The 13,719-nt window shown below is 44.3% G+C and overlaps 2 protein-coding genes across 2 annotated transcripts; both read left to right on the top strand.

The window, feature by feature from the left end:
- Nucleotides 1-1,907: 1,907 nt before the first annotated feature.
- LOC123119210 (uncharacterized) lies at nt 1,908-3,386 on the top strand. The gene has a single exon (XM_044538922.1). It carries the CDS (start codon nt 1,986-1,988, stop codon nt 3,141-3,143), a length of 1,158 nt encoding a protein of 385 aa, XP_044394857.1. The 5' UTR covers nt 1,908-1,985; the 3' UTR covers nt 3,144-3,386.
- Nucleotides 3,387-7,988: 4,602 nt separating this feature from the next.
- LOC123124173 (transcription termination factor MTERF9, chloroplastic) lies at nt 7,989-9,512 on the top strand. Its single transcript, XM_044544840.1, has one exon. The coding sequence runs from the start codon at nt 8,173-8,175 to the stop codon at nt 9,352-9,354; it is 1,182 nt and encodes a 393-aa protein (XP_044400775.1). The 5' UTR covers nt 7,989-8,172; the 3' UTR covers nt 9,355-9,512.
- The last annotated feature ends 4,207 nt before the right edge of the window (nt 9,513-13,719 follow it).

Here is a 13,719-nt window from a genome sequence, read left to right as displayed (position 1 = left end):
TCGGACACGACGGCTTGTGAGAGTGCAGCTGTTGGTGACCTCTTTCAGTGACCTTTTTTTTGCAAGTTTCACATGAAGAGAGATTGCCGACAACTAAAATTCTGGATCGAAAAGGGCTACATCAGAGATACCTATTCTGCACCACAAGCTCCGGTGCACCAGATATTTTCCCGAGCATGACATCCTCCCCTATTTGTTCGGCATATCTTTTGCCCATTTGTCATTTGTTCAAGCAGCTAATCTGAATATTCGACATACATAGTTTAAACATAGAAATACATTGTTTAAATTTGGAAGTACATTGTTTAGTGTTACGAGGACATAGTTCAATTATTTTTGCCAAGGACATCATGAATCCCTTAGTTGAAAACATATTCATCTTCCTTCTTCATCGCTTCGAGGATACTCACATCATCATCAACTCAGTCGTCTTAAATGTCGCCATATGACGATTTGAAGAATTCATTGTAAATGAACTCATCCGCAATGTCCATCGTGTGCCTTGTAAATGTACAAAAAAGAAAGTCAAAACATGGTTGGGCAATCTGTCGGACACATGGCATGCGAGGTGAATCCATCCAGGTGGTCTAGGGCATACCGGGGCGATGAGTGTGTTGGGGGGTAGTGACCGTGTTAGGGGCAGTGCTCCAGGGTGGCCGTCGGATGGTGTCAGGCACGGACAATGAAGGAACAAAGGAGGACAGGAGGAAGAGGGCAGGGGGGATTTTGTCAGTTTGGGAGTGGGGCTTGCGTGTCTAGGCAGACAGTCCCATTTTCATCCTGACATATATTTTGTATTTGTGAGCGCCTAGACATATGGGCTAGGTTTGGGGAGCCTACTGGGCGGTCGTATTTGTGCATGTATTGTCTTTCTGACATTTGGAGGAGAATTAATGGCTACGCCCCTAGAGACGTCCTTAGCACATATAATTCTAGATTATATTATTTTCATCAAAAAAAATCTACGTAATAAAATGTATTTACCATCATGTTTATTGAAAATGATACTATAACATAGTAAATTCAAAATTATTATAAAATATTGAACAAATATTTTTTCCAACAAAAGTTTTCCAAAATATACCCCCCTCTATAAAAAACTATATGCTAAAAAAGTTCACATTTATGACAAATAAAAAATTTATGCTACTTTTTTAGTTGTAAAAATGTCCCGTTTGTAGATTTATTTTCTCTTGAGATACATCTCACAGCTCACAAAAATGATCATGCATGTCAAATAGAAGTGTTATCTATTTCTATTTTTAGATTGATTGAAATACCCAATATGTATTTTTTTTCTTAAGATTTATACTACTTCATTGTATACAATTTATTTATGTATTTCAAATAAAATATTCACTCTATTATAATAATTATTTCACCATACAAAAAACATTCCATGTAAACCTTTTATTTATCTCAAAGGAATAAAAATCTGCTATTGATAACAAAGTATCCACTAGTGAAAAAAAGGTCTGCATTTTTAAGTAGTGCCAAAGATATAGATAAAATTTTAAGGCTCCATCCGATCCATATTACTCGTTGCAGTATTACTACAACGTTGTACTAACTGCGACAAGTAGTATGAATCAGAGGGAGTTTATATTGCATTGTCCAGGCAATTTGATTAAATTTTCACTGTGCTTGTAAAAGTTATTATGTCAGATAAAAAATATCCCATATGAATGAGAGAATTATTCCATAATACCTATTTTCTCTCAAATTAATAAGATGTCACTGCCGAGAACAAAAAAAAAACCCATGAAAAGAGAAGAAAAATGGATGATAAACAAAATAATCTGGATACCAACACCATATAGCAGGCCTATCAAAACCCGGCCCATGCAGCCCATATTGACTAGGTCACTCGCTACGGCGGACCAAAGCAACTACTCCAGTGAGATCGCAGTAGCAATCGCAATCCGTCGGAAATATCTCTGTCGCGCCGCCGTCCGCCGTCGCCGCCGCCGCCGTCCGCCTGCGCCATGCTCCGCCTCAGGAAGTGCGTCGTTTCCTATATCCTCTCTTCTTCCTCCACCTCTGCCATCTCCCCACTCCGCCGCCTCCCCTCCACCACCGCGGCCCCCATTTCCCCGAACCCCAGTAGCTTCGCCGTCGAGGAGTACCTCGTCCACGCCTGCGGCCTCACGCGGCCCCAAGCCCTCAAGGCCTCCACCAAGCTCTCCCACCTCAAGTCCCCCGCCAAACCCAACGCCGTCCTCGCCTTCCTCTCCGGCCTCGGCCTCTCCGGCGCCGATGCCGCCGCCGCCGTCGCCAAAGACCCGCAGCTCCTATGCGCCAAAGTGGACAAAACCCTGGCCCCGCTGGTCGATGGGCTCACCGGCCTCGGCCTGTCGCGTTCCGACATCGCCCGCCTCCTCTCGCTCACCCCCGACCACTTCCGCCGTAGAGCCATGCTCTCCAGGCTGCAGTACTACCTGCCCCTCTTCGGCTCCTTCCACAACTTCCTCCGGCTGCTCAAGAACTCATCCCGCCTGTTGTATTTGAACCTCGACAAGGTTATCAAGCCCAATGTTGTGTTCCTGAGGGAGTGCGGGCTAGGTGATTGTGATATTGCCCAGCTGTGTATCCATGCGCCGAGGTTGCTCACCGCTAACCCGGAGCGCGTCCGGGCGATGGTGGCATGCGCCGAAGGTATAGGCGTGCCCCGTGGCTCTGGGATGTTCAGAGAAGCGCTACATGCTGTCGCATTCCAAAGCAAGGAGAAGATTGCCGCCAAAGTGGACTACTTGAAGAATACCTTCAGGTGGTCTGATGCCGAAGCGAGCGTTGCTGTGCGCAAGTATCCACGTCTGCTGAGGAAGTCAAAGGAATCTCTGAAGCGCAGGGCCGGGTTCTTGTTCTCTGAGGTGCGGCTGGAACCCGTGTACATTGCTTATCGACCGGAAATACTTTCTTATAGCATGGAGGGTCGACTCAGACCCCGGTACTATGTTATCAAGTTTCTCAAGCAAAATGGACTGCTAGATCGTGACTTGAGCTTATTTTATGCGGTCAAGATGACTGAGAAAGTATTTGCGGAGAAGCTCATATGCCCTCACAAGGAAGCTGCACCGCACCTCGCTGAAGACTACGCAACTGCTTGCAAAGGGGAAGTTTCAACAAATTTCAGATTTAGATGAACCAGGAACAGGCTATGAAAATTCGTAACGTGTGTATGGCGCAACAAAGTTTTCACTCTGCGTAGTAAGCTGGTAACTCCTGCCTTGGTGTTCTATGCCTAACTGGATGTTTGCTCTCTTTTGTAGTGTGTTTGTTACATGCCAGTTTGCTCATTGCTAACTCTTGCTGTAACTGATAAATTGATTCCTGAACCCTGATATGCTGTTGTTGTCATTCCTTAGAGAAGATCCTTCAAAATATCAGTGTGGTCTCCTTTCATGGCAACGTTTATCTAGCATGTTCCCTTTTGATTTCACTTTCTTTTCAGTTGCATCATATTTCAGTTAGTACTAAGTTTGCAGTCAATGTTCAGTATTTGGATTATTCTTACAAATGTTGTGACAGTTAGTACTAAAGTTTGCAGTTCAATGTTCAGTATTTACATTATGCTTGGATATATATTTCTAATTGATGTCAGTTCTTTTTTAACCTTTTATTTTCTTCCTCCGTATTCGTTCCTAAATACCATAGTTGACCTTTCTTTAGTTTGGAATTTTTCAAATTTCTACACATAAATCAGTCTTATCATGAGCATCCCTCATTAATTGTCAGAATAAACCAATGGACGTGCTTTGTATAACAAGCGAATCCAATGAAGGTTGAACTAACATTTATTCTTGTGAACATATGAAGAAGAAAAGGATATGCGATTTTCCCACTACAACCTACACTGAGGGCAAAAGTTGTTTTCTTCATATCTGTCTACAATTCAGTGAAATTGTAGATTTAAGAATATATTTTGCAACAAAATTCATCCCAGTTTGCTGCCTTGAAATGACACTGAGACCTTCGACCTGTTGTGTCCATCCTAACATAAAAAGTTGTAAATTGTTTTGTTTAGCAAGGACCTTCGACCTATTGTCTCCATACTATTTAACCATCACAACCACAAATGCCAATTTTTCAGGACTCCTCAAGTATAGCAAATCAGAAATATGTATGCATGGAAGGTCACTTCATTCAAATAGAGAGTATTCCTTACTCTATTTACACATATCTTATATTCCTTCTGCATGTTCGGCATATATGGTTTGCAGGGCCAGTTCTGTCTGGTCGAGCTTGTTAATGTATCAGGGGAAGACTGCATTCTGAGATCAATTGACATGTTAATCTGGAATAAAAGAAAATGGCACTAAGCTTCTCAACGTAGACATTCTCGACAGCTAGGTAGTTATATAAAATATCCTTATCTATATATACCGAAGTTTATGTATGTATGTCCAATTTATCCATTAATTTACATCCTTGGTCCTCATGGTGCTGCCACTGAAGTAGACTATATGCATTTTACTGAAGTGGGAGTAATGCCAGTTCTCCACTCAGCATAATGTCCCTCTGATATATATGAATCTACTTTTCGTTGATGCAACTGATGTACTGCCACACAAGGACAAATACTTCTTGTGTACTATAGGAAAAACATGATTCTTCCATCGTGTGGCTGAGTGGTTGTATTCAGAGAACCACAAATATTTTCTTATGATTGTGTTGAATAGTAATAGTATGCTTCAATTCCATGCGCCTAAGAATAATTAAGTTGACCAAACTGGTTCTTTTGTAAATTTGTAACCCAGGTAACTAATTCTGGAGCAGAGGAAGTTAGTACTTCAGTATGAGATAGTTACCACATTTAATGGAAGATAGAAGAAAAAACAGATAATAGCTCAGTTTTCTTTTGTTCTACTAATATGCAGTGATATTATGTAAGGTCTCGCCAGGTCAATACTCTTTGTCGTCTGATTAAGATTCAACTGGTGGAGCTGTCGAATCCATGCCTCTGCACACACCTGCTGGAAAATTTTCCAGGTATAAACAGTCTCAATGTGCCATCATGTTTCTTATGCCCTGCACCTCCAAGTAGTATTTTCATTACCGACTTTATGTTATCAAATAGTGCCAACAATAGCCAGGGATCAACTCTCATCTGTAAGGCCCTGTTTCACACTGTAGACTCACAAGAACACTTTACTGGTATTTTTATATTTATGGCCTCTATCACACAGAGATCTGCCTTATACACTGTATTATCTATTATTCCAGATGCGACTGCCTTCTCTTTCTGTGTAACACTGCAATATTTTTTTTGTTTATCTGCTGAGATCTGCTTCTCTATGCAGTGCATTCCCTCATCACAGTTACTCAGCATACAGTCTATTGGGGTGATTCTCGAAATCCAAAGATATGATTTAAAACTTAGCATTTTGTTTTGCTGTAAGATACTACTATCCAATAAATAGTAAGTAGAGACACTAAGTTCTGTGTAGTCTTACTGCTGTTATGGAGAAAACAAGGGGTCCCTTCTGTCTGGTTGCTGTGAGGTGACCCCTTGGAAACCAGCATTGTGCTGTGTCACAGCAGTTTATGTTCACATAGTTTCTAACTTTCATCTACAACAATTTTAATCAGCATCCACATTCACTATCTGACATATAAATCCAGTTCCTTCTATTCTGTTGCAGTTAATAGTGTAATCTTCAGCTCCTTCCATTTATATATTACTTTTGCAAGACTGCGACTATGAATTGTGACCATTAATATGTTATATGAAATAACAAAGTGGAAAATACGAAAAAATGTGGCAAGACAAATTCAATGAATGATTGCAGGTCTTAGCAAAAGCAGAACCTAGGCGATCAAAACTGAAGGAGAAATAAGATGGGAAGGAGAGGAAATTACAGCTATGGAGGGGAGGCAACAGACAACCCAAACTCATAGAAATAGAGATAGTGGTGGATCTTGAAGGACTCGAGGGCTCTCTCCCTGCTGTTTTCAGCGGCATGGTATGCCTCCATGAACTCCCGGTACTTGGCCGGATTCCTTGCCTCGTGCACCGTCTTCGGTGTCGGGCCTATGCGGCACTCCATCTTGGGCATGACGAGGGTGCCACCAACAACCTTGCTGCTATGGAGTTGGTGACCACATGGTGCTGTGCTCGACCCTCGCTCAGCACCCCATTGCTCTCAATGACTCCGTCTGGTGCCCAAGTTGATGACAAATGTATCGGGTACTGTGGGACTATGAGCCACCTTCTGTCACCCTGGGATTGGGAGAGCATGGTGAGGAGGTGGGGGTCGCAGTGTGGGAAGAAGCCAAGCGTGACGGTGACGGTCGGGTCTGGGCATGGTGGGTAGTAGTTCACGATTTATCTGGGTCACCCCCTCAGCGGTGAGCCGGAGCATGTCTGACAAAACAAAGTGCGTGCATGTACCTGTAAGTAGCCGAACTTCTTGCCAGCCTGGATGACATGGTTGAATGATCTCATCTAATTATATTTTTCCAAATCATGGCTGAACGAATTATGTGTTGTCAGTTCCATTTTTCCCCTTGTTCAGTGATGAGCCAGCACAGTGAACTGATGCTCCCCTTCCACTAAGAAAGCCATGTAGCCTCAAACTTGGCTTACTCTTTGATTTTGATTTTTTTTTGGAGAACTGTTCCTCTTTCAACCTGGTGGATTTATTATTTCTTAGTAAGAAATCCATGTATTTTAATCTGATCTAGATTTGCCTCTTGGCCATTGTTTGATTTCGTAAGTGAAGTTCTGCATTTCTGCCTCTCCTTTTCTCATTGATTCATGTCATTAGTTAATTAATTGGCATGGAAGTCCGCAGTGTGTTTTTTGTCACCATGATGAGACAATAAAACATTTATTCTTCCAATGCAAATTGGCTTGTTCTATATGGTCAGTCACCCAGATAGCTTCTGGCTTGTATCCTCCTTGTAGTGTTGCTAATGTATTTAGCAACTGGTTACATGGGTTCTATCACAGGTTTAGAACTCTTCTCATGGTGGGAGCGCTTGCCGTTATTTGGTCGGTTTGGCTATGTAGAAATGATAAGGTTTTTAATGGTAAAATTACTTCTCTGATGCAGGTTATCTACAGATGTACCGGGACTCTTCGTTTATGGTCATCTCTACAACGCGAGGAGAATCGAGACCTATTTACGGAGGTGTGTACACGATTGGAGGCTACGGCGAGGTTTACTTTTACCATACATGGGTGGCAGCATGATCTTAGGATTGGCCCCCTACGCTCTAGGCATTATATGGACTCTACTGTCTCTTTGTATTTCGCCTTTTTTTTTCAATTTTTGTTTGCATGAGAGGACATTATTTGGCAGCGTGCATGTTAATTATGTAGAGGCCGGGTGTAATGCTTAAAGCTTTTAAATAATAAAGCGCCCCTTTTCGAAAAATGTCATTAGTTAATTTCACGCCTTGCAGTTAGCTGTTCATAGTTGCAGAATTGCAGAGTTCCATTTAACAGTTTGCCTCTGTTCTATGTTCTGTTTTCTGCTTGTCATCTTGTTTACAGATTGTTTGTAAGTGCTTCCTCGTATTGGCGTTCTTGTGCTTTGGTTGTCAGATTGCCGCTGTTTATGATCTTGAAACAGCTTTCCTTGTCGTTGCCCCTGGTATTTTCTCTTGTTTCCATACAGGTTAATCGGGAGTACATATACAAAGAAGCCTTTTTTGAAATTTCCGAATCCCCATGTTTCACCGTTGGGGTGGCCATCAGGCAGGCCTCACCGGCAAATTAAGTTTTGCATACTATCGATGGTGTTCTGTTCTGATATGTAGACCAGGAGTTTGGTTGCTGCTCCTGAAATCGGCTGAAATTTGATACCGTGTGCTCCATGGATTGCTGTTCTGATATACTCTTATATCATATGCTTTCCTATTGTGGCAGAAGCTACAGTACGTAGATTTCAAAAGTTGAAACCAGTATAGCATTGTCACCAGCTGCGGGACGATTCCATGTGTCCACGCACACAGAGAAAAAGAAGTCCATTATTATTGGGTAGAGCCCACGGGAACCAGTATAGCATTAGAACAAGGGAAGAAAAAAGGATGAGAAAGAAATGAACATCTATTAGTGGGTAGAGCCCACGCACACAGAGAAAAAGAAGTCCATTAGAGCCCATTCTGACTAACCACGACACGCAATCCATCGGAGATCTCTGCATCGCCGCCGGCGCCGGCTGCGCCATGCTCCGCCGTCTCCTCTCTTCTCCATCCACCTCAACCTCCACCTATGCCATCTTCCCACTCCGCCGTATCCTCTCCGCCGCCGCGCCCCACATTTCCCCAAATCCCAGTGGCTTTGCCGTCGAGGAGTACCTCGTCGACACCTGCGGCCTCACCCGGCCCCAAGCCCTCAAGGCCTCCAAGAAGCTCTCCCACCTTAGGTCCCCCACCAAGCCCGACGCCGTCCTCGCCTTCCTCGCCGGCCTCGGCCTCTCCGGCGCCGATGCCGCCGCCGTCGTCGTCAAAGACCCGAAGTTCCTCTGCGCCAAAGTGGACAAAACCCTGGCCCCCGTCGTCGCCGGGCTCGCCGGCCTCGGTCTCTCGCGTCCTGAGATCGCCCGCCTAGTCTCGGTTGCCCACTGCTACTTCCGAACCAGGCCCATCGTCTCCAAGACGCACTACTACCTGCCCCTCTTCGGCTCCTTGGACAACTTCCTCCGGGCGCTCCAGCGCTCGCCTTGCCTACTCTCGTCGGACCTCGGCAAGGTGATCAAGCCCAATGTCGTGTTCCTGCGGGAGTGCGGCCTAAGTGACTGCGATATTGTCAAGGTGTGTATCCCTGTGCCGAGGATGCTGACCACCGACCCAGAGCGCGTCCGCGCGATGGTGGCATGTGCTGAAAGATTAGGCGTGCCTCGTGGCGCTGGGATGTTCAGGCCAGCGCTACAGGCTGTCGCGTTTCTCAGCGAGGAGAAGATTGCCGCCAAAGTGGACTACTTGAAGAATACATTCAGGTGGTCTGATGCCCAAGTGAGCATTGCTCTCTGTAAGGCTCCGTTTATCCTGAAGAAGTCGAAGGAATCTCTCAAGCGTAGGTCCGAGTTCCTCTTCTCTGAGGTGGGGTTGGAACCCGTGTACATTGCTCATCGGCCCATATTTCTCAGTCTTAGCCTGGAGGGCCGGGTCAGGCCCCGGTACTATGTTCTCAAGTTCCTCAAGGAAAATGGATTGGTAGATCGTGACCTGAGCTTCCATACTGCAGTCAATAGGCCTGAGAAGTTTTTCGTGGAGAAGTTCATATGCCCTCACAAGGAAGCCGCACCGCACCTCGCTGAAGACTATGCAATCGCTTGCAAAGGGGAAGTGCCAACTAAAACCAAAAATGGGCCAAGGAAATTGGTTACTGCGTATGGCACAACATAGTTTTCACCCTGCCTGCGTGTAAGCTGTTTGGTGTTCTTTGCCTAAGATGATTTGGTTGTTTTCTGTAGTATGCCTGTTACATGCCAGTTAGTCATTGCTAAATGCTAACTCCCTATGAAACTGATAATTTGATTCCTGAACCCCCCCATATATGTTGATGTTGTCAGGCTTCCATTGAATATCATGGAAATTGGATGTGTGAGTAGACCAGTTGGCTAGTGGCGTGTGGCCTGCTGCACACCCAGCCCGCCACCCGCGTTCGAGCCTTTGCCTCCGAAGGGTGCTGTGCCTGGGTTGTTTCTTCTAAATCGAGAATACCACAGTCTAGTCTCTGTTGTTTATTTTTTCATGCTCAGTGACTTGAAGTGAAGTACGTTAACTTTCTTTTCCTGAACTTCATGATCAAAACGGAGAAGAATGTACCACTTAGGCAAGATGTGCATGCTTGTGTTGACATCTGGTTATAGTTATATGGAGATGAATGCATTGGATGCTAGGTTCATATATGATACATATATCTAGGCCCATTGCCAGTAGGAAAAAAATCACCCTGCATTTCAGATTCATAAACCTTCTTAAAAGAGTTATGTTTAAGCAAAAATAATGGTTAAGATAGGTTAATTTTTTCACTGGGATTAGACTTACGTTTTACTCAGAAGTTCCACATAACCATCTCTCAAGTAAAAGAAAACGAACCTAATCAGTCCGATGTAATTTTTCTGCTGCACTAGAGCATAATATGGTGATGCTGAATTACCGTATTAAGCATGAGTATATTTTTCTTAATTTGAAGCGGTGGACCACTGCAAGTGGTTTGCGGTTGCTAATGTTCAGTTCTGACTATTAAACATTCATTTTTGACTGAAAGAAGTGGATGTTCCCATTGATGTGTCAGGTCAAAAATGTAAATGTGATTGAGGCTGGTGAGTTGTGCTTTCTCAGGTTTACAAGCATTGTTCATAGAAACACAAAACTGAATTCATATACTTAGGCTTGCACGATTGTTTTCCTTTGGCAAGTTCACTACATCTGTTGATACCTATTTGGGTGATTATAAAAAAAAAAATCCAAATATATGATTTGAAACTTAGCATCTTCTTTTACTGTAAGATACTACACCCTCTGTTCCCAAATGTAAGACTGTTTTGGTAGTTCAATTTAAACTGCCAACCAAAACGTCTTATATTTCAACCGGGGGGGGGGGGGGGGGGGGGGGGAGCCCTTCCACCACCTGTATATATTGCGTAAATGGGGCAAAAGCCACCAGAGAATTCAGTCGTTACAAGAGGGGCGAGAGCTGAGTGCAACTCTCAGGATCCGCAAGCCTCACAGGCTCATCTAAGAACAGACAACCAAACGTCGATGTGGGACTGATCGTCGGTCTTCATCCGGCCACGCCAAAGCACTGCATCATCCCGACAGGCTTTGAGTGTAGCAGCAAGGGACATCGTGTCACCCTGGAAAACAATGGCGTTTCGACGCTTCCATAGCCGCCAGCAGCAGAGAAGGACGAAGCCCGCAGGAGAGTTGGCACTGACGGCCGGGGACGCGTCGAACCGATGAAGCGCACGAACCGAACCTGCAGCAGGGGGCAGCCCGATCCTACGCCAAAACTGCACCGCGAACGGGCACCCGAAGATGAGGTGGTGGGCCGTCTCAAGCTCCGCCTCGCAGCAGGGGCACCCGGCCTCCGCCGCAGTGAGGATGGTCTTGCGCAGCAGCACGTCCCGTGTATGCACACGAGACTGAGTGAGCAGCCACCCGAAGAACTTGACTCGCGATGGGGCACGGGAAGACCAAAGGAAGGAAGCCGCAGGCGCGCCCACACCGCCGTAGTGGTAGAGGGCGTAGGCGCCCTGTGAAGAGAACCCACCACCAGGCCCCGCACAGAGCGCGACAGACCGGGTGTCGGGCTCGCCCAGGGGGGAGGGGGGGGGGGGGGGGGGGGGGCACGCCGCAACCAGCAGCTGAACCGCATCAAGTTCCTGGGCCGCCCGCGGGGTGAGCCGGGGCACCAGCAGCGCGCGCACCCCGCGGCGGCGCGCCTCCCAGACCATGACCTCGGAGCAGGTGAAACGTCTTATATTTAAAACCAGAGGTAGTAATATCGAGTAAATAGCAGTGACATTAAGTTCTTGGTATAGTATGTAGTATGTGGCTGAAGACTAAAAGAATTGACGCTATCCTGTCTTACCACCGACATGGAGAAAACATGGGGTGCAGCTTAGTCGTGCTTTACTGTTCAGATGCCCATGACTTTTCACCTTCTGTGTTTTGGTTGCACATTCTTTTCGGGTTTACTTTTCTATGAGGTGAGCCCTTTCAGAAACCTGCGTCGTGTTGTGCCACAGCAGTTCATTGTTCTATAACTTCTAATTTGCAGCGTCAACGATTTAACAAAGTATCCACATCTTGCAAATGCACATCCAGTATCTGACATATACATTCATTTCTTTATCTACACTGGTCACAAAGCAGGATACCTATGATTTGGTGTTATAGCATGTTTCCTATAGTTATGATTCTGCTTTAGTTATATACTATTGTAGCTAATATTGTATATTCAGTTCCTATGACTACAAGTAAAGTTCTGCTTTACTTGATGTTTTTGCAAATACTATGACTACAGAGTCTGACCATAATACGGTACATGAAATAAAAATCGCAAGGCAAATTTAATGAGCAGTTGTCGGTCTTAGCAAAAGCAGGGACCTAAGCGATCAAATCAAAGGAGAAAGAGGTTGAAACGAGGGGAGAAGATCACAGCAACTACCAGGAGGAAATATATCTCGAGTTTTCATCCTTTTGGTTGCACATTCTTTTTGGGTTTCCTTTTGGTGTAGAGAGTGCCCCTCTGTCTGGTTACTTATCATTTGGTGTTATCAGCATGTTCCTTATAGCTAGTTCTGCTTTAGCATCTTCCTTTTGCTTACTTCTGCTTTAGTTATATCCTATCGCAGCTAAAATTGTATATTCAGTTCCTTCTATTTTTCTAATGTTTTCACGTAGGTTGACCACAAAATCAAACCACAATATGTTACATGAAATGAAAAAGTGCATCGTAATATAAATAATTTTGTAAGTCAAAAGTAATGAGCAATTGCAGGTCTTAGCAAAAGCAGAGCCTAAGCGATCAGACCAAAGGAGGAAGGACGACTTGGGAGGAAGGAAATCATAGCAACCAGCAAGAAAAAATATGTCTCAGTTTTTCATGGCCTGCCTAACTACCTTGAAATTGTTGTTGGCACATGTTTGATTTTAGTGCTTCACCAACACACTTGCTGATAAGATACAAGGGTAAAGGCTTGAGGTAATGTGAGGCAGTAATGCCTAAGATGCAATGCCCTGATTTTTTTTTACAACAATGACTGCTGTAGATTTTTTTTTTAGAAAGATGATAGACACACTGTCCTGACTGTTTATGATATCAGCTGTTGTTTATATCTTTTAAAGGCTACTTTCAAACTGAAATCGAGATTGTTACCTGCTTGCTAGTAAGCTGCCGATACTAACTGCCATCTGTAACCCAGTTTGAGAAGTAGAGATCATTTGACCTGCAGATTAGTTGAGTTGGGAGCTAGCCATGTACCAGTTATGTCTGATTAACAGCAGCTGTGATGTCTGAATCATCTCCGGTCCCTGTTTTCGATGTCTGAATCCCTGTGTTCCACCGCAGCTGTGATGGTGACCGTCAGACGTCACTGGCAAGTTAAGTTGTGCACATTATCAATGGTGCTCTGTTCTGATAGGTGAGGAGTAGCAAGAATCGCGGCGACGGAGTTTTTGGCAGGAAATTTCTTTGCAGCTCTTTGATACCGTTTGCTCTATGCATTGCTCTTGTTAGGAAATTTCTTTTTGGTGTATGCTTTCCCAGCTGTAGTAACGTAGAAGCTGCAGTATGTGGACTTGAAAGCTTGCAACCAGAAATTCCATAATATTTGAATGATGTCAGTCCAATATTCGATAATGAATGTGATGCTGCTCCTGTTAATGTGAGTTTGAATTACTACATGGGCAAGGCACCTGTTTCGGTTCTGTTACCAGCGCCCAATCCTGTAAACATTTTTTCAAATTGACTGGATGCACTGTCAATCAAGTCATAGCAAGTTGAGCAAAAGTACATAAAACACTCAACTTGACTGGTTGCACTATATATATTCCACATTAACAGCAGAGTACGATTCGTGTATCATGGATATATATACATAAAACACTCCAAAAAAAAGATATATATATACATAATTAATGACGTCCAGAAGTATACATGCACGCACACATCGAACGAGATGAAATATTTCCAGACTCTGATGTCTGCTTTAAGATGCGCTGATCGAAACGCTCCCATTGAAAAATAGAACTGAAGTG

This window comes from Triticum aestivum, chromosome 5D (genome assembly GCF_018294505.1).
Source record: "Triticum aestivum cultivar Chinese Spring chromosome 5D, IWGSC CS RefSeq v2.1, whole genome shotgun sequence".
Taxonomy (NCBI): Eukaryota; Viridiplantae; Streptophyta; class Magnoliopsida; order Poales; family Poaceae; genus Triticum; species Triticum aestivum.
This window is presented reverse-complemented; position numbering and strand designations above follow the sequence as displayed.